Here is a 27,325-nt window from a genome sequence, read left to right on the forward strand (position 1 = left end):
CCCTAAACTGCAGATGTGGATAGGTCATGATGCTCTTCTGTGTATGCTACACATTATTGTAAGGCAGTGCTGTTTGATTCCGTCTTGAAAAAGAATGACATTGGCAGCAGCAGTAGGTTTGGCAACAGGTCTTGGTAAGCCAGAGGAATAGTACAGTTTGCAACTTCCAAACGTGGCTGTTCTACTTCATTTTATGTTATTGCAGCTCCTTCAAGAGCAACACAAAATTTATGCCACTGTGTATATTGAAAGGCAGGCATATAATTGCAAAAGCATTCTATGGATGACAATTGCTAAAGTTACTGTTTCAGCATCTCTTCTTTGTGAATTTTGTGTGAAGATTTTGTTATGAAGCAGTAAATTTATGTATTATTATATATATATTGCTATACATTGAAACTTAAACTTTTTAATCGTAGTCCATGCTTCTCCAAAACCAAGTTCATGTTTTGTCATAAGTGCAGGTAAAGCAACACAACCTCAATTCTGCCCTGCAGGGCTGCTCCTCTTTTACTGCTTTCTTCACCAATGTGTCCTTGCATCAGGCCCTAGTTTCTGGAATTCATAATTGTGGCATATAGGTTGCAGTAATGGAACAGCCCTTACCAGCGAGTCACGGGCCAAGCTACGTTATTTCTGACTTGCCAGTGCCAGTGTGTTCACTGTATTTGCATGCATACTGTTGCTAGGTCCTGCTAGTGCAGGACACTGCAATGTTTTGTATGCATTTTTAAATTAAATACTGTATTACCAGGCTTGGTTATTGTTCTAGTATTTTCTCCATGCTGAGCTTTGAATTTAAAATCTCTTTATGATGAATGTAATTAAAAAATCGAAGACGAGCATATAGGATGTGGCTTTGTATGCCCTTTAAATCTTCGGCCATGGGCTTGTGGAATAAAGTTGTGAATGACTACGTACTGCTCAGCAAAAAAATCTGTTATTCATGCAATTAGTACTGTTTTTCACAAGATGGTTTAGAGTATCACTAAGCCCAAGCTAATGTTCCTTGTCATAGCTGAAGTAACTCTACAGCTGTGGACTCAACTTGGCTGTTTTCTCATTTGCTGGGAAAATGTGTGTGACGGCATAAACCTGTCAATGTAGATCTACCCCAGCTACTAATCCATTTTATAAAACTAGTGGAAGAACTATCACAAAGAATTTTCACTCTGGTAACAAATCTCTCAGAAGTAAAAAAAATAAATAATTAAGTCACAGAGGTGAAGGGGTGGGTTGGTTGGTTTTTTCCCCCTTTTATTCTGTTAACAATATTCCACCTGCTTCCAAACAATGTTTGTGAGTAGTTTCAGAGGAGGTAACTGACTCTGCTTACTGCAAGTTCTGTAATATTAAACCACTGTATTTTTAGATTTTACTTCTTGTATGCAACACTGGACACCTTAGATACATAACTTAATAGAGTTACGGAGGTAAAAGAGTGAACAGCTTTCTGCTTATGGAGCATACGCTCCTTAATTGATTTTGTAAATCAACTACGTAAGTAAAAAGCAGGGGAAGGACAATCTAATCAGTGGTGCCTTGAACTAGGCTTTGAAGAACAGATTTAGTTCCTGACTGTCATGGTTTAATCCCAGCTGGCAACTAAGCCCCAGAGAGCTGCTCACTCATATCCCCCACAGTGGGACAGGGAGAGGTTCAGAAGGGTAAAAGTGAGAAAACCTGTGGGTTGAGATAAAGGCAGTTTAATAAGTAAAGCAAAAGCCATGCACATAAGCAAAGCAAAATAAGGAATTAATTCACTGCTTCCCATGGGCAGGCAGGTGTTCAGCCACTTCTAGGAAAGCAGGGCTCCGTCACGTGTAATGGTTCCTTGGGAAGGCAAATGCCATCACTCTGAACGTCCCTCCCTTCCTTCTTCTTCTCCCAACTTTTATTGCTGAGCACGATGCCATATGGTATGGAATATCCCTTTGTTTGTTGGGGTCAGCTGTCCCGGCTGTCTCCTACCAATTTCGTGTGCACTCCCAGTGTACTTGCTGTCAGGGCAGTGTGAGGAGCAGAAAAGGCCTTGATGCTGTGTAAGCACTGCTCAGCAATAGCTAAAATATCCCTCTGTTACGAACACTGCTGCTGCCTTCCTGTGTAATTATGCAACTTTGTACTCCTCTCAAGTTTTTGTGCTTCCAGTTCTGGGTTTGAGTCGGTGGGGGGTTGTTTTTTTCCTTATTTGATGAAAGCCCTTTCTACAGTGTGGTGAAACACTGCTCAGTACAACAGGATCTTAGTCTCAGCTGAAATTTCATGGCCTTGCCACCATACAATTAAGTTATTTATTGTAGCCTGTTATTTTCTGTTACACAATTTTAGGTGCCCCAAAACAGTGGAAAACTTCTGTGTGCACAGCAGAAATGGTTATTACAATGGACACATATTTCACCGTATCATCAAGGTAATTTGTAAAAAGTTAATTTTTTATTGTTTTAGATATTGTACCTTTTGAGGTCAGTCCTCTCTGTTTAACTTTTCCTTTCTGTTTTGCACAAAGGATTTCTGGAATGGCTTCAGAGTTCTCTGTAAAGTTGGAAGAACTCTGAGGTTATAGACAGCTTTATCACTTACTGAAGTTGTTTAATAGTTGTCAGTTCTGCAACTGCCAAGGTGGAAGAAATCTGAAAATTAAGACAAAGATTAATTCAGCAATCCTGCTTGAATTAAGACTTTGTTTCATGTCAGAAGGCATTTCTTGTGAGGCTTCTTATTTCTTTTGCACCAGAAGCAAGCTGATACAGCCTAAGTGTTTGCAGGATGTACAGATAGGTTTCTTGTCCGTCACTAGCAGAACAGTGAGTAGGCTTCTCCCCCCTGCCAAGTACTTGATCATCACTTAAAGAATGCTTTGTCCCTTATCCACAGCATTTTAACACTTATTTTGTTGAAAAGTTTGAAGTAAGTTTGAAAAAAAAAAAAGTCACCTGGTATAAAACATTTTTGCTTATTGACAGCATCACATAGAATAAATAACATTTAATTTCTGTGCAGGGTTTCATGATTCAGACTGGTGACCCAACTGGTACAGGAATGGGAGGTGAAAGTATTTGGGGAGGAGAATTTGAAGATGAGTTTCACTCAACTTTACGACATGACAGACCATACACACTCAGCATGGCTAACGCAGGACCAAATACCAATGGATCCCAGTTTTTTATAACAGTAGTGCCAACTGTAAGTAGTAAAGCTCAATTTAAGGCCAGAGATGCTAACTAGATAGTAGAAAGATATTTTCTTCTGATGGTAAAAGTAATACAAGTACTATTCTAAATAAGAGATTATTGTTATTTTGCAAATAAATTATGTATACACAGAAACACTCCTTTAAGAAATAGAAAAAGTATTTTTGTCAGTAGTGACTAAGAGGCCTTTTGCCTTTAATGGGAATAAAGGTGACATCAAATTCTTAGTAAATCAGACATGTTTGCAATTATTTATTACAGGAATATTTTGTGTTAATATACTGATTTAAACTTGATGGAAATTTAGCTGTGGCTTAGATCGTTTGAAGTTTTTGGATATGGTGCCAGAATGATTCCTTAATATTGCCTAATTTTAGCTACACAAAGAAGCCAATATTCAGGTTTGAAGATTTTCTTTGATCTGTGTACAATTTGAGAGCCAAAAAAAGAAATTTCGGTATGTGAATGTAACAGGTACAAAACAAATCCTTAAAGGTAACACTTACAGAGACTGCATTTGTATAGCACTTATTTCAAAATCATGTGTCTTTTTTTAAAAAGCCTCCATCTGCCATAATTTTGAAGGTTACTAAGTTATATCAGTGCCCATATTCAGATTGCTAACTGCACATACTGCAGGAATAGGACTTTGAATTAAATTGTATTCTGGACTAGCACTTAGAATTCAGCTGTGAAAATACCATGATATAGAGAGACTGAAACAGCATTTCTGTGAACTGAGAATACACTTTAAGATAAACTATGAAATGCTATTTCATTGCTAGAGCTTCACCTCTGTGGTACTTTAGAAAAAAATTCAGAAGGTGATGAGTTTAAATGCATATGAATGTGTATTAGCCACACTCTTAATGTGTACTACTTACATAGTGTTAAGTTTCATAGATGGAACATACAAAATATATTCATGTCAGCCTCTTTCTGGTTTGGTACATAACCTACATGCTGCTTTCTATTTTAATATGCTTTTTCTTTCTCTTGCCCTCAAACAGCCATGGCTAGACAACAAGCACAGCGTGTTTGGACGGGTGACTAAAGGAATGGAAGTCGTTCAAAGAATCTCAAATGTTAAAGTCAATCCCAAAACTGACAAACCCTATGAGGATATCAGCATCATTAATATCACAGTGAAGTAAGCTAGGAGTTGAAGGTTCCCTCTTAAGCAGAAAAAACGTGGCACAGTGGGACCCAAAAAGAACAAACATTTTTGATAATTCCTGGATATAAGAAATGTCAGGACAGAGCAATTACCAGTTCTACCATTTTTAATGTACCTAAAGTGCCCTAAGTCTGTATTTCTGGTATCTTTGTATTTTAAAGTAAAAACATCTGCATGTTTCTTACAATCTGTTTTTCTTGCATCTTTTCTATGCAAAACTGAAGATAAAAACCCACACTGTGTCTCATACAGTCTGGGTTGGAAGAGGCCTTTAAGATCATAAGAGTCCACCAATCAACCTAACACTGCCAAAACCACCACTAAACCATGGCCTATGTCGTGATAGTGTTCATAAAATTGGATCAGGGTATAGTTTGTGACTTTTTCATGTTTATTTGGATCTTTCATATCTAATGAATCCTTTTCACAGTATTGAAATCTTTGACAAGAGGAAAAGGTCAGAGATCCTAAGCTGAGTAAACCAATCATATGTACTTGCATCAAAAATTACATTAAATTGTAATACTGTCTGCTGTCACAAGGTATGTAATCTACCTCTGTCCTTTTAAAAACGGTAGTGCACATGTCTTCTGTGTCCAAGAGCAATGATCAACTCTTGGAATGCCAGTGTATAAAGTACTATGCAGTGTGTTTGGCATTGCCAGTGATGTTTTTTTCTTATGTTTGCTTTCTCATTATTTTAGCCTAGGGAGTCTGTTTCTGGCTTCATTTTTACCCAAAGTCCTACAAACATTACTACTTCTACTTCCATACTTAGTTTAAAATAAATGATAAGCTTAGTTCAGCTAAGTTAAGTTTAGCCTAAGTCAAGTGTTTCTGATGAAAGTCCTCAATGAAAGCTTAGACAACTTCTCAAGCTGCCATGAATTTGTGGCTAAATACGGTCCTGTTACTCTGTTGGATAGTTAAGTTACTCTAAATACAGTAACATTAACTCTGACTGTTTATGTTCACATAATACCAGTGCACTCAAGACAACACTCAGGAGTTTTGGTAACTTCATTCATGAAATGAGATGTGATGCATGCTAATCAAATTCAGTCCCTCAAGAACTGTTACCACCAGGAAGCTTATCTTCAGTGAGATAAAAGGATATCTTCAAGGATCAATAAGGAAAATTCTACAGTAAGTTAAATGGAGCACACTTCTATTCTGAGATGACCTTAACAGACAAACAAGTTTATTAAAATTAATTCTCAAAGTTTTAGATACTTTTATTGAAAATAATTCATTTTCTGGGCAACTCAAATTGCAGCAGCTCATGAATTGTTTCCACTAAAAGAGCCCTTCTTTCAAGAAATCTTTACGTAACATCCACAGCTACTCCGACAGTTAAGAATAAGGACATCTCAGAATAAAACCCTCATGTACCACATAGTCCACGATAAATTTGAAGGTAGCATACAGTAAGACCATATCAAGTGATAAAACATTTATTTTTCAGTTAGCCTAGCTGTATTAATTTTGAGCTGAGATTCTTCAAAAAAAAAAAAAAAAGCCACACCACAGTCACTGGATGTCGTATTTACTCAGTTTCACAATTAAGCCAAAATCCTGTGAAAAGTTACACAATCTTTTCAAATAATCCCCATAGTTAGTAATGCTTGAGTGAGTTTAGTTGAAGAAATACTCCAACTCAACTGAGTCAGTACACAAAAAACTAAAGTTCAGTAAAACTGGTGAAACAAGCTTAAATTTATAATTGAAGCAGTTTATATGTAGCATTAATTTATAATACAAATAAACCTCAGTGTACCTGTTTACACTGAACAGTTCACAGATGAATGCAACACTTTCACAGTTACTTCAAGTCATCTTAAATAAACTCCACTTAAAAACACTTTATGGTAGCATTCCATGTGTCACAAGCAATCCATTGTACTCAAAAATACGCATGAGTGAGAATTTTTCCTCTGCTCTCAAATGTAATGTTACAATAAATCCAAACTGGTCACCTTGAACATTTTGAAGTAGAACTATAGTGAGAGGCATGTATAACTGAAGCATAAGCCAGCTAAAATAAAATTACAAAATCAGGATTTTTCTAAATACACGTCTTCTCTGTTAAAAATATTCCAGGAAAAGGTATCTACCATCCTTAGCAGAATTTGTGCACACCTTAAAAAGGGCTATGAAGGGGCAGTCAGCCCTAACTAGGTCTGGGACTGCTCTGCAGTACAGGCTAAGCAGATGCTCAGGTCAGAGCAGCCAACTGTCTAGTGTGCAGAAAGTTACAGGCTGGGAAGGATGAACAATTTTTAGTCAGCAGGTACAAGAAAACACCCTTCACTCTGTTGTAAACTACTTCCAAATTTATCAGGCTGTCTGAAGAAAAAGTAAATACCCTTTCTCAGTACTTATTTACGTAGGTAGACACTGAAGCCCATTTCACAAACATTTAACTACTATAAAGATTAGTGTTCTTTCAGCTACTATTCAAGTCGTTAGACTCACTGAAACTGAAGCTGCATTTAAATTTCACTAAAATGGGGTTAAGTAACAAGAGAAAACTACTGCCTCATTATGAGGCAGTAGTTAACTGCTTCCTCTTGAAGAAAAGTGCAAATGTACTAAATTATTTGTTTATACATTCTTGGCTTTACCTAAGGTATGTAGTGGGAAAACATCGTAAAATTGATAATATTACAATAAAAGCCATAGCCACAGATAATGGGATACGTTTTCTTTGCCTGGTGAAGTTCAGAGCTCTCACAGGTAAACACACTTAAGTGTGGCAAAAATATCTACCCATCTGTGAAACAACTGCTCACTTCCACTCTCTGGTTCTCCCTATTCACCTCTACTCCAGTAAGAAAAGTCATGATACACAGTTTTGATCTATTGGTCATGCTCTTTGTAGCTCCTCTAACAACAGGAAGAGGTCCATGGCATGGATTCTTCAACTGGCAATGGCTGTGCACTGAAAGAGGAGTTCAGAAGATTCTGACGCACATATCAGATAAAATTGTTAGCAGAGTTGCATATACAGCAGAAAAAGAGATATCTCTGCAACTTTCTCTAAATTAAAACAGCGCTACACCCATATTTCATGGGTTTGTGAATGAGTAATCTTCAAAAATAGAGGCACTGGTGACAGTTCCATGTAGAAGATACAGTAAGAACTGAAAATCTAATTATGGAAGGTTTATATCACATTTTACCATCTGCTCTTTTAAGTAAGAGTTATAATTAGTGCACACTGCTTTTACACTGTGTTATTTAATATTTTAAGGCCACTACCTTAATCTGGCAGCATGACTTCTACATAAAAGTACATAGCTGGATTGATATCACAGCACACTACTTAAAGAAGTTTGAGTAGTTTGGTGGTTATTTTTGTTTTTTAAAAACTCAACTTCTTGAGGAGTAAGATTAATCTCTAAAGGCAGATTATATCCTCAAGCACGCACAAAACACTTTCACCTCAATACCACTATAGTCTGTCCATAAATAATTTAGCATGTGTACAATTAACAAAAAAAACCCCAAATATCTCCTCCCCCTACAACTAGAAAACAACTAGCTAAATGATGCCACAGCCCCCTTGTGCTGCAACACTGGTCCCCATTCTCAGTTTTCTTTGCCCCATTATGCTGCCTTCTGGTAATAAGCAGGGAAGCTAACAAATAATGGGGGAAAAAATTTCTTTTTGTGGTGTGTTTGCATGTAATTTTCAATGCCACCTTTAGATATTACAGAGTAGCACCATTTATTTCTGACTAATAGACAGAGCTGGCTATTCTAATAACTTGAGATGGATTTTGGAATAGTTTCCTGGGAAAGTATTTCTAAACCACTCAAACTTTTTTCTCATACTAATGAACTACTGTAACCTTGTTATAATTATTAGATTAATTCCAATGCTTTTTTATTTTTTTATTAGGGAAGAATTTTAATTTGTAACAACCTAATTTCATCAAAAAGAATTTCAAGGCACCCTTGTAACTAGCCCATCCCATTACTTGTAAATGTATCAAATTTCAAAAACACTGTAACTGCACAAATTTACTGCATCAATTATCCGATCTAGGATAAAGGCTTACATTTTTCTGCAACCACCGAGTTAAATAAAGTCCCCTCTTCAGACAGCAGATCTGGCTACAACATTCTATATCATGCAAACAAAACACAACAGTAAACTACAACCTTAAATTGCTGTAAAAATTAAGCCACATCCAGGACACCAGCAGCCACTAACTGCCTTGAAAGCCAGTCCAATCCTTCATAAAGTCCTGTACCACTTCGGGCATCACAACCCTGAATATACCAGCTACGGCCACAGCAGAGTTTGTGGAGACTCAGCAGTTCTGTGATTTCTTCCACTGAAAGTGCACCGGCTACATCCTGCAACAGAATCAGACACAAAGACTGAATTATTCTTTTGTATTATGTTTGAAGCATTTTATTATTAACTGATAGCTTAGACTGAAGCTACAGATCATACAAAAATATTTCAAAACACACAAAAGACAATTTAAACAGTTACACATTTACTCCCTGTTATCATAAACCAAAAACTGGTTGTTGAATCTACTAAGCATGCTAGCATCGCTTATTTTGCCAGCATTAAACATAAGGAAAACATCTATATTTTATCCTTTCCACCTTACCGTACCCTACCCACAGCAGAGGGTTCAGGAAGTTGGAATTTGATATACAAATTGAGGAAAAGGGTAACAGTGAAAAAAAAAATAATATCACAAGTACCTGTTTATTAGCAAAGATCAAGAGCAAGGCATCCCGCAATTCCTTTTCTGTTAATAATTTTGCAAGTTCACTGTGTGCTTCACTGACCCTGTCTCTGTGACTGCTATCAACAACAAATACCACCCCTCCAAAAAAAAAAAAAGAGAGACATGTTTTATACAGATTCAAATATAAATTCTGTAAAACTATCTTTCAACTTACACAGTTCTTTTTTTCTAGCAGTCTTCTATGTGAAGTTTCTCAGCAGTGCACAACTTCTATTTCAAATCCAGGAGCAGTGAGAAATGCCTTACATACCTCTGTACCTTTGACAAAAATCTACAGTTCATCCTAAGACACGGAAAAAAGTCTAAAGTTTTTTGCGTAGTCTAACATAACAGCTGTGATATTTTAACTACTTAGGTCTAAAACCAGATTTACTATGTGTAGTTTGTGTATCTCGGTTTAAACCATTTCTTGATCCATTTATACTCAAATCAACTCCCACACAACCCTTCCAGTTACCCTTAACTGGCTGTAAAACAAACCTACAGGTTCAGCCACATCAGCACAGCTTCCTTCAACCACAGACTACACAATCCAGAGAAGATTGCCATAAACCCGACACAGCAGCAGTAGATTTTACTATCCACTATAGAGTAACCAAGATGCCAGAAAGACTGGAGACTCAGCGAGGCAGAGCTACAGAACAGAATTTAAACTTATGTTTTTTGCAATGAACAAACCCCCAACACCAAAACCAAACAAAATTTACTGCAGGTATGCACCATGTTAACTACTTAGGCTTTCTCTCCAACATACAATTCTTCAAGACAGATATGATTCCACGCTACTGGTGTTTACATGTTAAGTTTTAAGAGGACAACAGAAATCCCAAAATACAATTTTTGAAAGTTTGAAAAGACGAACAATTTAAAATGTTAAAGTTTGCAATGAAGGCTGAAATAATGCACAAAGCAGAGCACATAAACTGATGTTTGTCATTCCTAAGTATTACAGATAATTCAGAATTAATTAACGAAGAGGAACCTCTTTCTAAGTTGGAAAACAGCTATGGAGGATTTACAGAAAGACAGCATCAGTTTCTAAGTCAACACCATTTAGGTCAATGTTTTCAGTATCAGCAATCTAGTCTATAAGCAGATACTACACTGTAATACTAAGTCAGAAGTTACAAAACTTTGTAGAATGTTTTAAGTTGCCAATTAAAGGCTCCTAAGGGCTGAGTATTTTCATTTCAAGTGATATTTAAATTTCATTACCTGGCAAGTACTACTCTCACTATGCAAATTTTGGAACACTGCACCTTGTCTGTTGTGAGCTAGAACCAGTTTAAAGGAGATTCTAATTTTGTTTGGCTCTGTGAACCATCTGATGGATTTATGGAGAACGCTCCTTTATTGTGCAACAGACACTATGACCAACTGGATTAAAATTTCTTAGTTCATGAATCTAGCAGCTGTACTTTGCATTTATAACGGTAAAAAAATGTTCGTTTAATTACTTCTATTATTAATCTTTTTGGCTCTGAAATACAAGCTAGAAGACAAAATATAGTTTAAAAGTTGTGTAAGTCTCACCTTGTGTATTGAGATAATAATGTTTCCATAAGGGCCTCAATTTGTGCTTCCCTCCTACATCCCAAATAGTAAACTTCAAATTCTTGTATTCTACTGTTTCAACATTAAAACCTAGAATAAAAATATTAAAGTTTTATAGTCTTGTTCTGTATGAATATAAAATGATCAAATTCTACAGACAAGTCAAACAAAAAAAAAAATTTACATATAAATTGTTGCTACTAACCTATTGTTGGAATTGGCTGCATGAATTCATCTTGCTTTAACTTAAACAAAATAGTTGTTTTGCCAGCTCCATCTAACCCTAGAGTAACAACACGGATTTCCATTTTTGGTCCAATATGTACCCTGTTGTCCTAGAAGAAACAGCATACACAAAACAAGAGCAAGTTTAGGAAATTCAAATTAGAAACCCCTTATGTTTAAGATATTTATCTTGTCACTATTTGTAAAGTGGTTAAATGGATGGACTCCAAATATACAAGGCACAACCACCAATCACCTCCAGCAATAACATAAACCAAAATATCCAATAATCTCTGTAGTGAACCTGTAACTTCTGCCTGAGTTATCCCATGCCTTTTAGAAAGACAGCCAGTCTAATGCTAGTATGTCTGTAGTTGAAAAAATTTCAAATTCTATCATTCTTGGCTTAAACCACATGAGGAGTTGTTCATAGCAATTAGTTCGAATTCTCTGACCAGAGAAGTCTCTATTGGTTTTGTAGCTTTTCCACTATGTTTCATCACATTATAAATGCCGCCAGCTGCAGAACTATTTCCTTGCTGGAGGCTCCATAGCTATGCCTCTTCACCTCAAGCCATTTCCAATCCTTTACCACATGACAACAGGAACTTTATTAGCATTAAGCAGTAATATGAAATAGTGAAGAAAAGCAAACAAACAAAAAAACCCCAAGTCTTGCTTAGAGGCAAGGAAAAAGAATCCACTTCCTACTTGTAGTTTAGACCAAGCTATCAGGAGTATTGAATGAGCGGTTGCTAACAATGCAATCAAGTGGTATTACTAATATAGTGCAGCAAACCATAAATTGTAAAATAAACAATACAGGCTAAGATTACTATGTATCCCTGTAACATATTTTTATGTATTTTGAAGCACTACCTTTATGAAATACCAGAGTTTCAATCATCAGAACTATGTGGCAATACATTTGTTTTCTTGCAAAATCCAGACAGCATCATGCTGGGCAAGTAATACGCAAAAACCTGTGTCTACCCACACAGCTTTTTATTTCTTCTTGCATTAGAAATGCTATTTAGTGAGTGCAAAAATGCTACAAACTCTCCTGGTACAAGACCAACATGCACCAGTGTGACCAGATGTAAAAACATCCGCCTGATGTGACTTGAGATATATATATACACACACAGAGAATCCATTATATAGTTATTTATATAATCATGACATGCAACTCCATTCTCCCCTCTGTCACAGATGAACTAGCATACTGCCGGACTAATAAATACAGATTAATTCAATGACCATATGCTATTGCAATCTCCAAAGACAGTAAAAACACCTTGAGAAACTGCTTTCTAAAAAATAATAATAAAAAATAATGCAAATACCACAATGCAAAAGTCAGCAACGTCACAATTTTAAGTGTAAGAGTCAGATCAAAGGTCCATCTAATCTAGCATGTGCTGTGAAACTATGTGAAGATGGATACATGTGAAAGTAAGGTAAAAGGAAAGCACATAGTGATAACTCCTCTGAACACCCTCCCATATATCTAACAGCTTGCAGCTCATGGACTTACTGAGCCAACAGTGCTGTTTCTGCAACTAACAGATCTTCATGTATTATTCATCTATTTGCTTCTTGAAACCACAGACCAGGACCCAGAAGATCCCTGGCATAGAACTCCACAGGCTAAATATTTATCATTAAAAAAAATGACTTTATTGGAATCTGTGAAATAAACTTGTACAAGGTGTGCAGTTTCAGCGCTACAGCTTTGATACTACACAAGGCTGATGCTCCAAAACCAAAGGACTAACTGAATACTTGAGATTTGGAAAATAAAGCATTGAGAATTACTTGCTTTTTAATAAATTTACTCTAAGTTCTGGAATTCTGATTCAGAGCTGAAGTTATCAAATTCAGCGACAACCTTGCAACACAGCATGTTATCAAAAAGGGTTATCTTTTGTAGAAGAAAAACCTGTGGGCAGAGTCTTGACAAGCACGTCAGCAATAAAGATGCAAGCGAAGAGAAAGAACACAAAGAAGCATGCAAAAGGCACTGAAGAGTCTAAAAAAATGCCCTGCCTCCAGCACCCTTTTCACTCAAACCTTAGTTCCGATTTTGTCTCAAATTTCTGGGGATTAATCTCCACAGTTCTTCTCTGTGCCTGAAAAGGAGGAAGAAAAAGCAGCAGCTCTGGATAGAGCCAGTCATTTCATTGGTTTCTTGCTGGAGGTAGCACCCTGCCTACGGCCAGAGCTTGCTGACAGTGAGTCAACCTGGCCACCCTCTCAGGGCTACGCCAGAAGCACTGGTCACCTCTACAGCTCCCATGGCTGGAGGGCAGAGGCAGCATGGGCCTGTGCAATTTAGAGCATCAGAGAAGTGGAGGAGATGAACGATTCTGTCAAATTTAGCCATCCTGTTGCAGTTTGCTTTCTGTAAGCTTTAGAGAGAAAACACGTCGTCATCAGTATGTTTGTACTCTCTCAGAAGGAACCAAAATGCAATCTGTGATGGAAACAAAATTCCCACTTTTTGCGTGAGTAGTTCTGTCACTTGAGGAAGAACCTTGCAAGAAAAGTTCCTACTCAGAAAACAATGTATAGCACCTGTAATATGAGTCAGAAAGAATTGACTATTGGTGATCAAAGCTAGAAATTGACAGATGAAAAAAAAATCTCTCTGCATCAACTACATCAACACCTTTAATCAAAAATGCTATTTAAACAAATTTGGCCAGTAAAACCCCTTCTGGCAGATGCATAATTTGACAGCATACTTAAAAACAGGTAACCTGTGACTTCTGTTCAAGTAAAACTCAGTGTATTCTTCAATTTCAGTATAAAAAGTGCAGAAGAAAAACCCACACAACAACAGCGATTGCTCATTTTTTGTCCTTGTCCTTTGTCTCTGTAAATAAATTTGTTGATACGACAAAAGCTGTATATAGGTTTACTCAAAGGTAGCGTTAAATGCTTTCCCTCTGATAGATTACTGTCATCTTTGTTACTCTTGGTATTGGTAAAGGTTAGCAGTTTCCCGTACTTGCTCCAACATTGATGGATAATGGCTCTTTACTATCCCAAGTACTGTTTTCTTAATCATCTTCTCTCTCCCCAGTATGTATGCACAAATATTTAGGATGACCAATTGCTAATCCTGTATATAACACTCCACAGCCACTGCTCTCCAGAACAAACCAGCTGCCTCTCTCCTCAAGTAAGGATCACACTCCTGGATGAGGATGCATTTCCTTGCCAACAAGCTAAGTACATGAAGACATCTCAACCTTATTTGGTCAAGTCCTTGTAAATACATAGGTAAAGAAGGATCCATTGGAAACAGGAAACAATATGTTAACAACATTTGGCAAAAAAATATGATATACTAACATATTTCTTGAAAGATTTTCAGCATCTTGTACTGGAATCCTCCAAATCCTCCCTTCAGAGCTTTTTATGTGGCATTTTCCCTGATAGAAGGAGGAGGAAACAGCACTACCCATGTTTTTCATGGATTCAGTGAAAGAAAAAATGCAGGTAAAACCTACTCACTTTCAATAGTGAAAAGGACTTCTCCCTCCACCCCTTAAATCTCCACAGTGCTCACCAGATACGGAATGTTCCTCTGATCTGATACTATTAGAAACGTTTTTTTAATTTTATAATGGAAGCAGCCTTCAGTGCAGGTGAGCTCCTGAGAAAGACCTTTTCAGTGATATAACAACAGTTTACAGTTTTTGATCTGAAGATTTTATTTCTGTCTGAAATCTCTTGCCAGCCACAGCTTTCAGGTATAACAAGCCTCACTACAAGACACAACAGTGGCCATCAGCAGTATTCTAAACTAACAGTATTCTAAAAAAAACATTGTGTAGAAAAAGAGTTTTAAACTTTGTCAGAACTGAGAAAACATAAAAGTAAGAGACTGAAGTAATTATTTTCACCTTACTTTTTCATGGCTGCTGCTGTTTCTGTGAAAAATGACATTTGCTTTGGCACTTTTGAAATTCAGAATCTAAGTTTCAGAAGACTTCAAAACAATACCAATTTGTCACAGGAGAAAAACAATAGAAAAAAAATGGGGCTTCTAAAGAAAGCTGAGGTGTAGAGAGACACTGGAAGACTTCTGGGTCCTCCAAGCTGAGACATATTTCAGATCTCCTATTACAGCTTAGCTGGCTGCAACCATTCTCTTTCCAATTGCTCAGAAATTCACAATCAAAATTTTTTGAGTTGGATTAACAACTCCTAAAGGCAAAATCAGACCTCTGAAATGCCTCTCTGACTCAGCCCTGTGAGATGGCAGCATCAATCAACTCTGAATATACGGAATGCAATTAATCATCTGTGAAATGTGAATGCTGTTTCATTTATGGAACAATGGGGGTTTGCAGAAGAGGTCTCTGATTGTAACAACTCTGGTCTCTGCTGAATAGGGAAGGGAGGGGCAGAAGTGAAAATGCTGCATTTATTGATCTGACAAAACAGTTATCACATGGAAATTTAAATATACTGAATTTACAAAGCAAATTATTTGGAAGAAACTGAATTTCTGACAGGGTCTGGGACAGAATGCCCATAGAAGCACCTATTTCCTTATAGTAAAAGCTTCAACAGTAACAGTTAAATCCTCAGTTTCATCTCAGCAACAATAGATCCTATTCCTCTTTCACCCATTCAGAACAAAAAAAAATCCATAAATCAAAGTACTTCTTGTTCCTCAGAGTTTCAAACTTATTTAGTCTCCTACGTGAAAAGTATCACCCTTATGGAACTCCAAATAATTGTATCCCTTTGAAAGAATAGGTGGTATTGAAATTATATTAGAGCAATAAAAAAACCTACTTAGACGATGAATTGTGTCTAAGCTATCTTTGAGTATAAAACAACTATAAGACAAACTATCATTTAACAAATTGAAAGACATATATTATTTTTAGTATTATAAACTGAAAGTTATAATAGCTTTATTGCATTTAAAAATAGGTGTGCAATTTTCAGGAAATAAAATAACAAACATTCTGCAGAAGTTACACTGTCCTCACGAGAAAGCCAAAAACACATGGAAAAACAAAGGGTAGATTCCTGGTCTGAGTCCAATGTACAACAAATCAGGGATGTTTCCATAGGAAGGTGTTTCTAGAATTCACAAATACTATCTTACATATTTAAAGGAAAGCAGCCAATGTTCAATCAAAGCTACTGATGTAGTCAAACAAATGTTTCTCACACTTACTATAACAGCACAGTGGTTTTGTTGCTCAAATACCAGATGGCACTCATCATATGGTAAGATACTGTGGCTCTAACTGATCCTGAACAGTCTAAATTTGCTGCAACAAATACAGCATCATAATTAACACACATTATTCCTGCTTTCTTTTAAATTACATTTGGGACTTCATTAAGTAGACAGCTGTACTTCATGAGATTAAAAATACCTTTGTAAAAGTGACAGGTATGCTAGCATCCAGCTGCACATGATCTGCAAGTTCCGTAAACTGCTGCTGCTGCTTCTGTAATGTCTCTAGCAATCTTGTAATTTCCTGTTTGGCCAACACTACCCTGCAGTCATCCTAAACAGACAAAGAAAACAAAAGCATGTCTTTCCTTAGTAACTTACTTAAAATAACCAAACACAATGTAAATATGATGGCTTAAAATAAAGCATTTCAAATAGAAATGCTCTAGTCAAAGAAACTCACATTTACAAAACCGACTTATTTAAAATTGCAATACAAATGTGAAAGCCTTGCCATTCTTCCTTCATACTAAAAGATACTAAATAGTTCTGCAGTTTTAAAAAGCTTTTTCTTTGACCTCTCTTAGTCCTGTAGGAATAAGAATATCAATTATAGGAGACAGTAATCTAATATATAAAGAATATTTATATAATTAATGTATCATTCTAGCATCTGGAATAGAGCAGCTGCTTTGCAGCATACAGCAACACAACTAACACAAAAAGATTAATATCCACCCATTAATTATGGGACCATTTGCACAGTTAAAAGTACATCTGACTAAGCAACCAGACACTAACTCTAAACAAATTTAAAAAAAAGAAAAATCACAAGTGAATTAATGAAACAATTTCTTGCACTCAGTTTACTGTTCGTTGCATATACTATTTACTTCTTGCTTTCACTAAATTAAATGAATAATGGACCAACTATATACTCTCATGTACCCACTTTCTTCATACATTTAATATTATTACAAGTGCTACCAAAAGTTATTTAGTCCTAAAACATTTTTTCCTAGCAGCCTTGTATGACAACTATATTCAAACACCTATACAGGTAATTTCAACTTTAAAATCCTTCCCATAAATCTTGTAGGTTTTTTGCTCTCTCCTTCTCACTAACCTCACAAATAACCAGAAATTACTCCAGACATGAGAATCATGCTGCAGGATTTCCAACAACTGGAGGATTTGATGCTTTTGTACTGATTATCCTCGTCTAACACTCTCTTGTAACAAATATGTGAATCTCATTACTGTTTGAACATTGTAAAGGAAATCAAAATGCTGAGTACCATCTAACCTTTTCCTTTGTAGCCTAAAGTTAATTTTCAGTTCCACCTGTCTTGCCATATGTTACAGCTCACTTGTCAACCTACCTGTTGTAAAGTCTTTTCACAATGAAGGCATGCTGTTGAAACCTGTGACAAGAGGATGGTCATGTCTTCTTGCTGTTGCCTGAGCCAAATCAACTTCTCTCTCACGTGAGCATCAACAACACTAAGAGCCATCTCCTCCTGACGACAAAGTGTTTCATGAAGATCAGAAAAATAGGCTCGGACACATGAACGAGCGTTCTCTGCAGTCCCTGGAACCTACAGTGTTGCAGTCAGGAGATCCACAGTATTAAGGACATCAGTTGACTCCAGAAGTACATTTTTCATTTTATTCCAGTTTCTAACTTATGTTCACATCTGCTTGGCTACATCACAGTTCAAGTCCCAGTTATACAGAAAGTCTTATCAGCTCTAAGGTCAAGATTGTCCAAGAAGTTACACCAATAATCAAATAAGTTATCTGTCTGTATACGCACCTTACTAAAAATGAGCAGGGAAAAAAGCCTGAATAGTATCACAGCACATGAGAACAGATGCAATCTGTCACAGTACTTCAATGCTGTACTAGCAATTATACAGCTTTGCCTGCTGCCTCCCTATTTTCATGTAGTCTAAAAACATTGTAATGGACTACAGGTTCCCCTCTATCTGCTGTCTTAAGCCTCAAAACTGACTCGGTAGAGATAAGAACTTAAGGTCTTGTCTTATAAAAAAGATGTATAATTTTCAAAGAAATTCCTTATCTCGATTATTACAAAACCCAAATATTCTGTGAATGTGGTGGAAAAAAAAAAAGCATACGTGTTCAGTATGGGCCATTCCAACTCCATCTTCAACTATTTGTTCTCCTCCTTCTATATGCTGAACAATTCCAACTAATTTTCTGGAATAATCCGATATTTCTTCTGTGAAAGTTCTTATACAGTGGGCCATGTCTAAAATGGATGCACGAATCTGGTTTGCTTCTGGTTCCAAGACAGAATGCTATTAATTAAAAGCAAAATATCAAAGATTAATCACAAATATCTTCCCTAATCATGTTTTCCATTTTACTACATATTTAAAATATGTATGTGTATATATATGTGTATATAGATACAGAAAAGGCAAATAAGAATTTAAAACCATCTTTCAATTTAAAATGCAATCAGGAGTTACAGATTATGATGGGACTAAGATAAGCATCTAGCAAGTACACTAGTAAATACACAAATTTGCTTGTTCACCATAATCAACTATAAAAAAAGAAAGATGCTTGGACTGCACCAGGTTTGGTGAACCTAGCGTTTGCAAGATGAAAACAACTTTCAGAACTTTTAGACTGTCAATCTTAATATATAAATAACTTATTGTGATCTTAGAAGTAATGGGTTTTTTACTTGTAATTTTACCACGGCAGTTAACTGAAATGAAGGGAAAACAAAAGAACAGTATGAATTTACTTCATATCAAGACGTATCAAGAATCTACCCTCCTTTCTTGATAATCTTTTTTACTTTAATTGGATAAATAATCATGCAATCCACCCCATGGCATGACTAGAAACAGATTATTAGCCATACCTTATGACCTTGATGCTTCCCATATTCTTTGCAGACACAACACATAAGAGGACTCGCCTGACAGCCCTCTTCTAAACAAACAAACTCAATAGCATGCACTTGGTGTTGGGAGCACATAGTCTTCTCATGGGGCTTATCAGCAAGAGGTACACGCCTGTGTTTTGCTAGTGTCTTTGTAGAATGAGTAATCTGGGAACAGTCTGCGCACAGGTGAGTGGCACAAACAGTGCAATATACAGATGCAACATGGGCTTCATCTTCATCGCAACGAATGATACTCTAACATTAAACAACAACAAAAAAAGACAAAACTGAAGTTGTTAACATATAATCCAAATAATTTAGGAAAACCAGAAGACCTGCCACCAATATAAGCCTGAAAACAGACCTCCCTTAAAAGTTACACACTAATAAATATTTGGACTACTTTGAAAATTTGATTTCGTATTCCCAACAAATTTTTTAAGAAGAAAAGTCAGTTTCCTTTACAGTCAACTCCAATAAAGTATTCCAGAGGTCTCTAGGGATTTTATAAATCCAAACTTCTATGGAAAGTGTGAAGGTTTGGAGCCCGCAATAATTCAGGCTCCAGTCATTTCCCTGACAGCAGTCACTACAGAATGAAGAATTACAAAGTTACAGGCAGACAAAAACATCAATGGAAAAATAGGCGCTTAGGACAGTTATCTATTCCTAGAATGGCACTGCATGATACTTCTTGCAAACCAGTTGTTAATACTGAAATGATAAGAGCAACTAGTTTTGATAATGAAGTACTATCGCATGATGTAGCAATATCAAGTGACTATAAAAAGGCAACTACTCGGAAGAAGAGTTGAAGTCTTTACAAAGAGTTTGAGACGTTTTAGAAAACTGTCCTTAAATCACTGTAACTAAAATATTCAAATGAGTAACATTTTCTAGAAATCTTAAAAGCCTAAAAAAGGAGAAAAGAGTATGCATGCTTGGCAACACCTTTTTAACTTCTGCTTTAGTCAGCACAGATTAGCATTTAATTATGAAGTAACTAATTGAAGCCTTAATAACAGATACTGAAAGAAAACAATAGCATTACTAGTGAAATTACATTTGCCAAAAAAAAAAAAAAAAAAGAGGTGGTGGGGTTTTTTTTTTCCTACCTAGAGATACCTTTAAGTAAATGTAACAAACTTTGCTTTTTTTAAAACTCAGTACCTCTCCAGACAGACCAATGGCTTCTTCTGCTGTCCCACACTGCCCAGCAGGTCCATTTTGCAACCGTTCCAAGAGTTCCAACAATGCAAAATTCTTTTTCAAGCCCCAGACACCAGAATCTCCTATTTTTGAGGAAGAGTTAAATGAATGGGTGAAGAGGAAGAAAAACCTCAAGCAAATACCGTCATGAGAAGTTCAACAAACCACAGTTGAGATTCTGACAAATATTAAGAGCACATTAACTACAGTGATATTAACTAGAGCAAGATACAACTACCACTTTTTCTTTGTAAGCTCACACTACCTTTCTATCCTGTTCTTTCCTTCCATCATGGAACTATTTAATATTTACGCAGATTTTTCCTACTGAAAAGAAGCCAAGATTATAAAAAATTTACAAAAACTCAGTAAAAATACTTGTAAAATAATCCACAATAGCTAACAACTAAAGACTACATGGAACACACAAACTCTAATGCATATCATAAAAATTAGTATTTTGCATAACTATGTACAGTGAGCATTTATACTTTACTAATAGAAGCTGTGAAGAATTCACACTGAAAAATGTCATATCCCCTGAATCACAAGATGCAATGCTTATTGCTGATCTCAGTCCAGTAAAAACCTGAGTAACAGTTAAAACAATATTCAGAAAGAAAGATCCAGATACAACACTACTTGATGTAGCAAAAAAGAAGATACTCCCTAGAGCAAAGCAGAAGACCATGCCTACTCCTGTATCATCCTGATTTTGCAGAGGTTAACATGAAACAACGTGATGAGCGAACAACAACAAAAAAAAGTATTTTAACTTTTGTTTGCCAGAGATCTTGAAGGAGTTTACAGCAGAAGTTATGCTCTGGTCGTCCACAACTACAGTTAGCACAAGCACAGTCATGTGCCTTGATGTAGTCTGACTTCAGGGCTTCATTATTTTTTAGCTCTAGCACTCCTAGCAGGATCACAGTGTTTTTTTACAACACAGAGCATGGAAGAGTCACTTCTTATTACAAGTTGAAGAATTACAGAGCATAATATCCACTTTTAGAAGCTAAATTACATCAAACCAGTTTGTAAATGGAGTCCGCGCTTGTTGATACTGTATCTAGACAGATTTCTAGACACTAACTCCCAAAAAGCAAAACATAGAAAACTGGCTAGATGGTTCACTTCCACAGTGTTTAGAACAGCACTGTCCCACAGCAAACTGACTGTGCACAACCCTCAGTTACTACAGTATATAAAATACTCACATTAACAACACACCAAGATGACTGCTGATACTAATGTGGACCGGGCATCTCCAGATTAGCCATTAATCCAGATTGCCATTAATAGCAGAGTATACATGGATGTACCCACACCAGAAGGATAAACCTACTTCTGGAATAGATTATAGCAAATTAGCCTTTAAGCAAATATTGTCTTAGCCTTTAAGCAAACATTGGATAAGGCTGAGAGAGGAAGAAGCTGTTCAATCATTAGTTTCTTGCAAAAGTATTTTCTGTCACAGGTTTCAATATGTTTATTCAAAAAAGAAAAAAAAACCCAACAACTAAGAAGTGCTCTCCTCAGTTTACATTCTTGCATCTGATTTTAATCATGTTATGTTAGTTCTGTTCCATGTCTAGCATGAAGAGAAAGCCAAGCCGGAAAAGTCAAAGCAGAACTAATTCACTAAAATGTAACCAACAGAAAAGATCAGAAAAGATATGTCTGTAGCTATTCTGTGTTTATTTTCTAGTTCATAACTTAAAGCTATCAGGGGAAACAAAGTTACACTGCTTTTACATTCTTTAACTTTTTATTATATATCCTGAAATTTGCTAATACATGTTATACATTGTCAGTGCACTGTTGATCATGGACACAGATGGAAAAACAGGCAAAGCTTACATATCAACTATTAATCTACTAAAACAGAATTTATAACCAATAAGCGCCCTAAAAAAACATGCATTATCTACGGAAAGTCATGTCTCATTTCACTGGTATCTACCATAAAGTTTACGCATTTGAGAAAAAGCCATTTTGCTTCTTTTTACACTAAACCTACTATAAAATTACTACATACTCAATACACACATTTCCAACACGTCTGATCAAGTGTTTATTTTATATTTTAAAACTCTAAAAGATGAGGTGTGTAAATACATCCATTTAATCTCTTGGTCTTTAGCTCAAATTCTGCTTTGGTCACCAATGTAAGAGTCTAGTGATCTCATCTCTGTGCCTACAAAGGATGTTTGTGCCCATTACAAAACCACTACACAATCTTGACTGTCTCTTCTCAAAAGAAGAATAAGACATGAATAGCAGGAAGCGTGTCAGCCAGGAATGAGATAGTGACAGAGTGAAGATACTAAGATCAACTCCAGCCAACAACACAAGTGTCATTTTCAAAAGCATGAAGCTTGTCTGCAGAACAATTATAAATAATGCAAGGAATCAAGGAGCAACTTCTGTCTAAATGTCTGAACAAAGTGAAAGAATGTTATGTTACAGCCACATTTTCTTGCACAATGTTTTGAAGTTTTATCTTAGCACTCAAACACTAGCAAAAGAATATAGAAATGTAAACAATACCAATGAGACAGATTCCATGAAGGATGCCAACACCTACACACATCAGTTCAACGAGTTCTAATGACAGAAAATAGTTTCAGCCCTGTAACATGATGATGGTAGGGAGAGATCACCTGAACCATAAATTATTAAAGGTTCCCTTAGCAGAGCGGCTCAGCTAAAGTCAAAAGCCAGAGCTTCCAAAGCTGTTACACACACATCCTTCCCAACAGTTTCCTGGTTCCTGGTTTTTTTTTGTTTGTTTGTTTAAAAACAAAACAAAAACCCAACAAAAAACAACAACCACCCACTAATCCAATGCAGGAAGAAGAAAAAAAAAAGCAGTTCACAAGAAATTATTTACCTCTTCCCTACAATCAAGATACTTTAAGGAAAAGGCTTTAAGAGGAGTCTCTTCTTCTAGAAAGACTATTTTATAGATTTTTCCCTAAATATATTGCCTGAGTCAACATTATCTCCAGAATATATGGCTTCAAAATTTCGAAAATTGAAAAAGCCTTTTCCATTACATCTTTCTGGTTAAAGAACATTCATCCAGTTGGTGATAAAGACTAGACAGCTTACATACCTTCAACAGGTACAAACTCATTTAGAAATCTCCACTACAAGATTAATTATAGGCAAGTTCATTAAAGAACTCTCAAGAAAACCCCAAAAACCTATGTTTAGTCTGCTCTGCAAAGCAATATGGTTTGGGCAGGCTTTAGTTCTACCAGTTCATTACTAAATATTTTCTCTCATAGCAAAATTTTAAGAACTATTAGAATATTTTGCTAAGCATGTAAACAATGCGTTGTCAAATTTTCATTTGCAGACTCCATATTTCCAGAAATCCTGATTGACAAAGTACTTCTAACCATGCCTTCCCCTATAGTTTTATATATATAGAAGAAACAGGCCAGTAAATTTAAACCAAGCTCCACTTTAGAAGGGGGGAAATACAGCTACATATATAGATCCCTGAATATTTCTTTCACAAAGTTCCCAAGATACCTCGGGAAAACTTGGACAAATACAGGATTAAGTGATTTAGTAATAAGAGCAGAGGAAAACAAGCAAGTCTATCTGCTGAACTGTATAGGTTAAATGACCCACTAAAGGCATCCATAAAATCCACAGTTACGGATTAGGGAAGTTTGTTCAACACAGCTAGCTTTATGCCCTGATTATACAGCTTTTCTTTCAACAGAACTTTTTCTTGGCAGCAATCCTATAACTGAGATTTAGATACTAAAGAGCTTCCTGAGACAACTTCATTAAATGGCAGAATAGCAATTGCAGAAATGGGTGAAAATGGAGCTTGCTTTCTCACATGCCCTCAAATGGAGGGGAAGGAAAGATGAGAAGTTCCCTGGGCACAGAGTTGTCATGCCTCCTTCCCAGCTTCACTTCTGAGCTCAGAAGGAAACGGAACCACAAGTGCAGAAGGTTTAACCAACAGCAGTAACTACTAGGTGATTAGAGCAAGACATAAAATGCATAAAGAGGGGCTATGATGAACTGCACTCCACAAAACATCCCATTTTTACATGCTAGAAGCAGTTGCGTTTCTTAAGACAGTTATGTTTCTCAGGACAGTTCTTCCAGACCTGGTAAGACACAAGAAGTAGCTATGACCATCTTCTGACCCGAATCACCAGGCAAAACATTTTTATTCACAGAATTATTTTTACTTTCAAGTTGTTTTGCTAAAATTTTCTACCTATCAGTTTTTTGAGCAACTGCTGGTCACAGCATATCATCCTTCCTTCCAGTACTAGCCAACAGGATGCAAGTCTGCTATCCTAGACACAAAAGCTGTGTCTAGGATACTTTTCTTCCCTCTTCCTATCTGTAGGAGCCTTACAAGTTTAACAACATTTCACTGTGTTTCATCAGAAGCTCCTCAGTATTATAAGATGAAAAAGCTTTAAATGTTTTTATAAAGCTTTGTTTTTGTTAAACCCGAAACCCACAAAAATTAAGATAGGATACTTTCAGATACCTGGGAAAAAATGCATTATAAAAACCAAGAAGTGACAAGTTCCTTATCATAATAAAAATTCTACTTTTACTTTACAAGATACAAGCAGTGGTCTTGGACAGATATGTTTCACAACAGCAGGACTGAGTCTTTTGCTCCAACATTCTCCTCCTTAAAAGCATACTTTAAAAATCTTGAGCAGCTGTACAGTTGTAGATAAGAAGTAAGAAAAAACATGACTCTTTTAGCCACATCTTCTAGACTGGCAATCATTCATGATGCTCACACTTAACTACCTCCCTCCCCCAGAAAACAAACCCCTCTTTCATATGAGACCGACATTAAAGGGAGCGTGTCAGGCGGATGGAACAGTCTATTTTCAGTGGTGCCCAGTAATAGGACACTACCTACACACAATAGCACATTACCTGCACACAAACTTGAACATAGGAAGTGCCATCTAGACATGAGGAGGGACTTCTTTACTTTGAGGGTGGCAGAGCACTGGCACAGGCTGCCCAGAGAGGTTGTGGAGTCCCCCACTCTGGAGACATTCAAAACCTGCCTGGATGCGTTCCTGTGCAACCTGCTGTAGGTGACCCTGCTCTGGTAGGAGGGCTGGACTAGATGATCTCCAGAGGTCCCTTCCAACCCTGACCATGCTGTGATTCTGTGATTTCTTTTCTTGACTCCAGTTTCCATGAAAAAATCCAACAGAGGATCCTGATATTCCTCTCAAGTTTGGTCTACAGTCTAGCAGAATCTCTTACTGCCCAGTAAATTATTATTTGAACAAATGTGACAGTTAAACATTTCTTTCATGGATTACTAAAGATCTCCTTCTCTGAGGATCCGCTGCCTTCCACCAGCTTTTTTCCCCATGTGCTATTCAAAACCTCTGAAGCCAGATCTATTAACAAGTTCTTCACGGCACAAATTCTTACAACTCATCTTCTCTGTAACCTTATATTGAATAGGCAGTTCCTATTCTCTAGAAATTATAAGCTTGTGTCATCTTTTGTCTAAAATAAATTTCCACTGTTGGATAAAAGCTGTATCTTATCCTTTCAAATACTGCCTACAGACACTTCTACAGTAGGGGAATTCCTGTTCATAGCCTGCCACTATCAGTTATTGCATATATAGAATCACATGACATTTTGAAAAACAGGTTTGTTACCACTGATACCTCCTTCTATATCATCTTATCATGAATCCAGACAAATCTGTTTGTCAAAGAAGCCACCTATTTAATTGCATAGTTTATTTAGTGTTTAGGACAACAGAAGACTAACACCCATTCAGGAACCCTTAGCCGCTAATTTAAAATAGAGTAGTCCCTTTGTATATATAGGTGTACAAAAGGACAAGGTAGACAGCTTGCAAGCCTAGGTTCAAGAAGATAAAATCTTGACTTTCCAAGAGGTCTGTTTCACTAGTGCTTAACAGTGCTATGAGCTTCTCTGAATACAAAGGAACACTGCACATTCATTACTTGGAAACACAATCACTAACTGAAGCATTAAGAAACTGTATCTAGTGTTCTCTTCTAGATATCCTTGGCTAGCAGGGTTTAAGAACTTTAGACTTATGTTTTCTTTCCTAGTTCAGTAACTTGTCGATCAAAAGGACAACGAACCGCTCTGCCATGAAGGGGAAGCCGGGTAAGACAATCATGGCAGACAGTATGGCCACACAAAAGCAGCCGGGGAACTTTGTCACCTTGCAAAGAAAATACATCTTCACAGACTCCACACTCAAGAACCTGTAATTTAAAAAGTTTTGAGCTGATAAAAAAGCAAAACTTCATACCGTAAGCCATATGACACAGTTCATTCGTTTCACAGAAACTCCTGCAATCACAGCAGAAAGGTTGAGTCATTAATTTGGCTTTGTAGGCACAAGTAACGATCACACGAATGATATTTAAAAAATAAATCAATAGACATGAACAGAAGATTTTGACTCTTCAGCGTCCCAGCTGATCACCACTAGTTCTTGCCCATTTCATTTAGTGCACTGCCACAAGACGACCCCACTGGCCAAGCAGCACAAGTAAGCAGAAACGTCCTCACACAAAAAGGAAACAAAGGGCAAGACCCTGCCTGCCAAAGCTGACTATGAGCCGGGGGAGAAAGTTTCCATTCATTGCTGATCCACATAAAAAGGTCAGTCATACCAAGTTAGCCATTTACGAAGCTACAAACGCAGCATCGAGGTAGCAGGAACAAGCAGCAGGGGCCCGGAACATCTTAAACCGCTAATAAAAAGCAAAATTGATTGTCATTTAGAAAAAAAAAAAAAAAAAAAAGAAAAAGAAAATCCGTAATACAATAGCGACAGCCAACCACTTTTAGGGAGCCCAGGCGTTACGCTCTCTCCGAGACCGCTCCCCGCTCCGAGGAAGCCACCCTTCCCCTCAGGCAGCGGCCTCCCGCCTGGCAGCCCGCTCCGAAGCGTCCCACGAGCAGCGCGGCTCGGCGCGGAAGAGGTGGGGAAAGGGCCTCCGAACCGGCCCCGCGGCCCGAGCCCAGCCCAGC

At 36.9% G+C, this 27,325-nt stretch overlaps 2 protein-coding genes across 2 annotated transcripts in view; one reads left to right on the plus strand and one right to left on the minus strand.

The window, feature by feature from the left end:
• Nucleotides 1–4,555, plus strand: part of PPWD1 (peptidylprolyl isomerase domain and WD repeat containing 1) — a 12,515-nt gene extending 7,960 nt beyond the window's left edge. The window contains exons 8-10 of the mRNA XM_009884217.1: nucleotides 2,332–2,413; nucleotides 3,004–3,186; nucleotides 4,205–4,555. Of these exons, the coding sequence (XP_009882519.1) occupies nucleotides 2,332–2,413; nucleotides 3,004–3,186; nucleotides 4,205–4,348 (409 nt within the window). The 3' untranslated portion in view covers nucleotides 4,349–4,555. The remainder of the gene's footprint in view (nucleotides 1–2,331; nucleotides 2,414–3,003; nucleotides 3,187–4,204) is intronic.
• A 3,851-nt stretch (nucleotides 4,556–8,406) lies between these two features.
• On the minus strand, nucleotides 8,407–26,595 carry TRIM23 (tripartite motif containing 23). Its single transcript, XM_009884284.1, is given in 10 exon segments — nucleotides 8,407–8,736; nucleotides 9,100–9,224; nucleotides 10,680–10,790; nucleotides 10,906–11,035; nucleotides 16,337–16,471; nucleotides 17,520–17,735; nucleotides 18,279–18,461; nucleotides 19,040–19,318; nucleotides 20,234–20,355; nucleotides 26,367–26,595. Coding segments are annotated over 10 exon segments (1,710 nt in total). The 3' UTR covers nucleotides 8,407–8,556.
• Between the last annotated feature and the right edge of the window lie 730 nt (nucleotides 26,596–27,325).

Source organism: Charadrius vociferus, unplaced genomic scaffold, assembly GCF_000708025.1.
Source record: "Charadrius vociferus isolate BGI_N301 unplaced genomic scaffold, ASM70802v2 scaffold183, whole genome shotgun sequence".
NCBI classification, from domain to species: Eukaryota; Metazoa; Chordata; class Aves; order Charadriiformes; family Charadriidae; genus Charadrius; species Charadrius vociferus.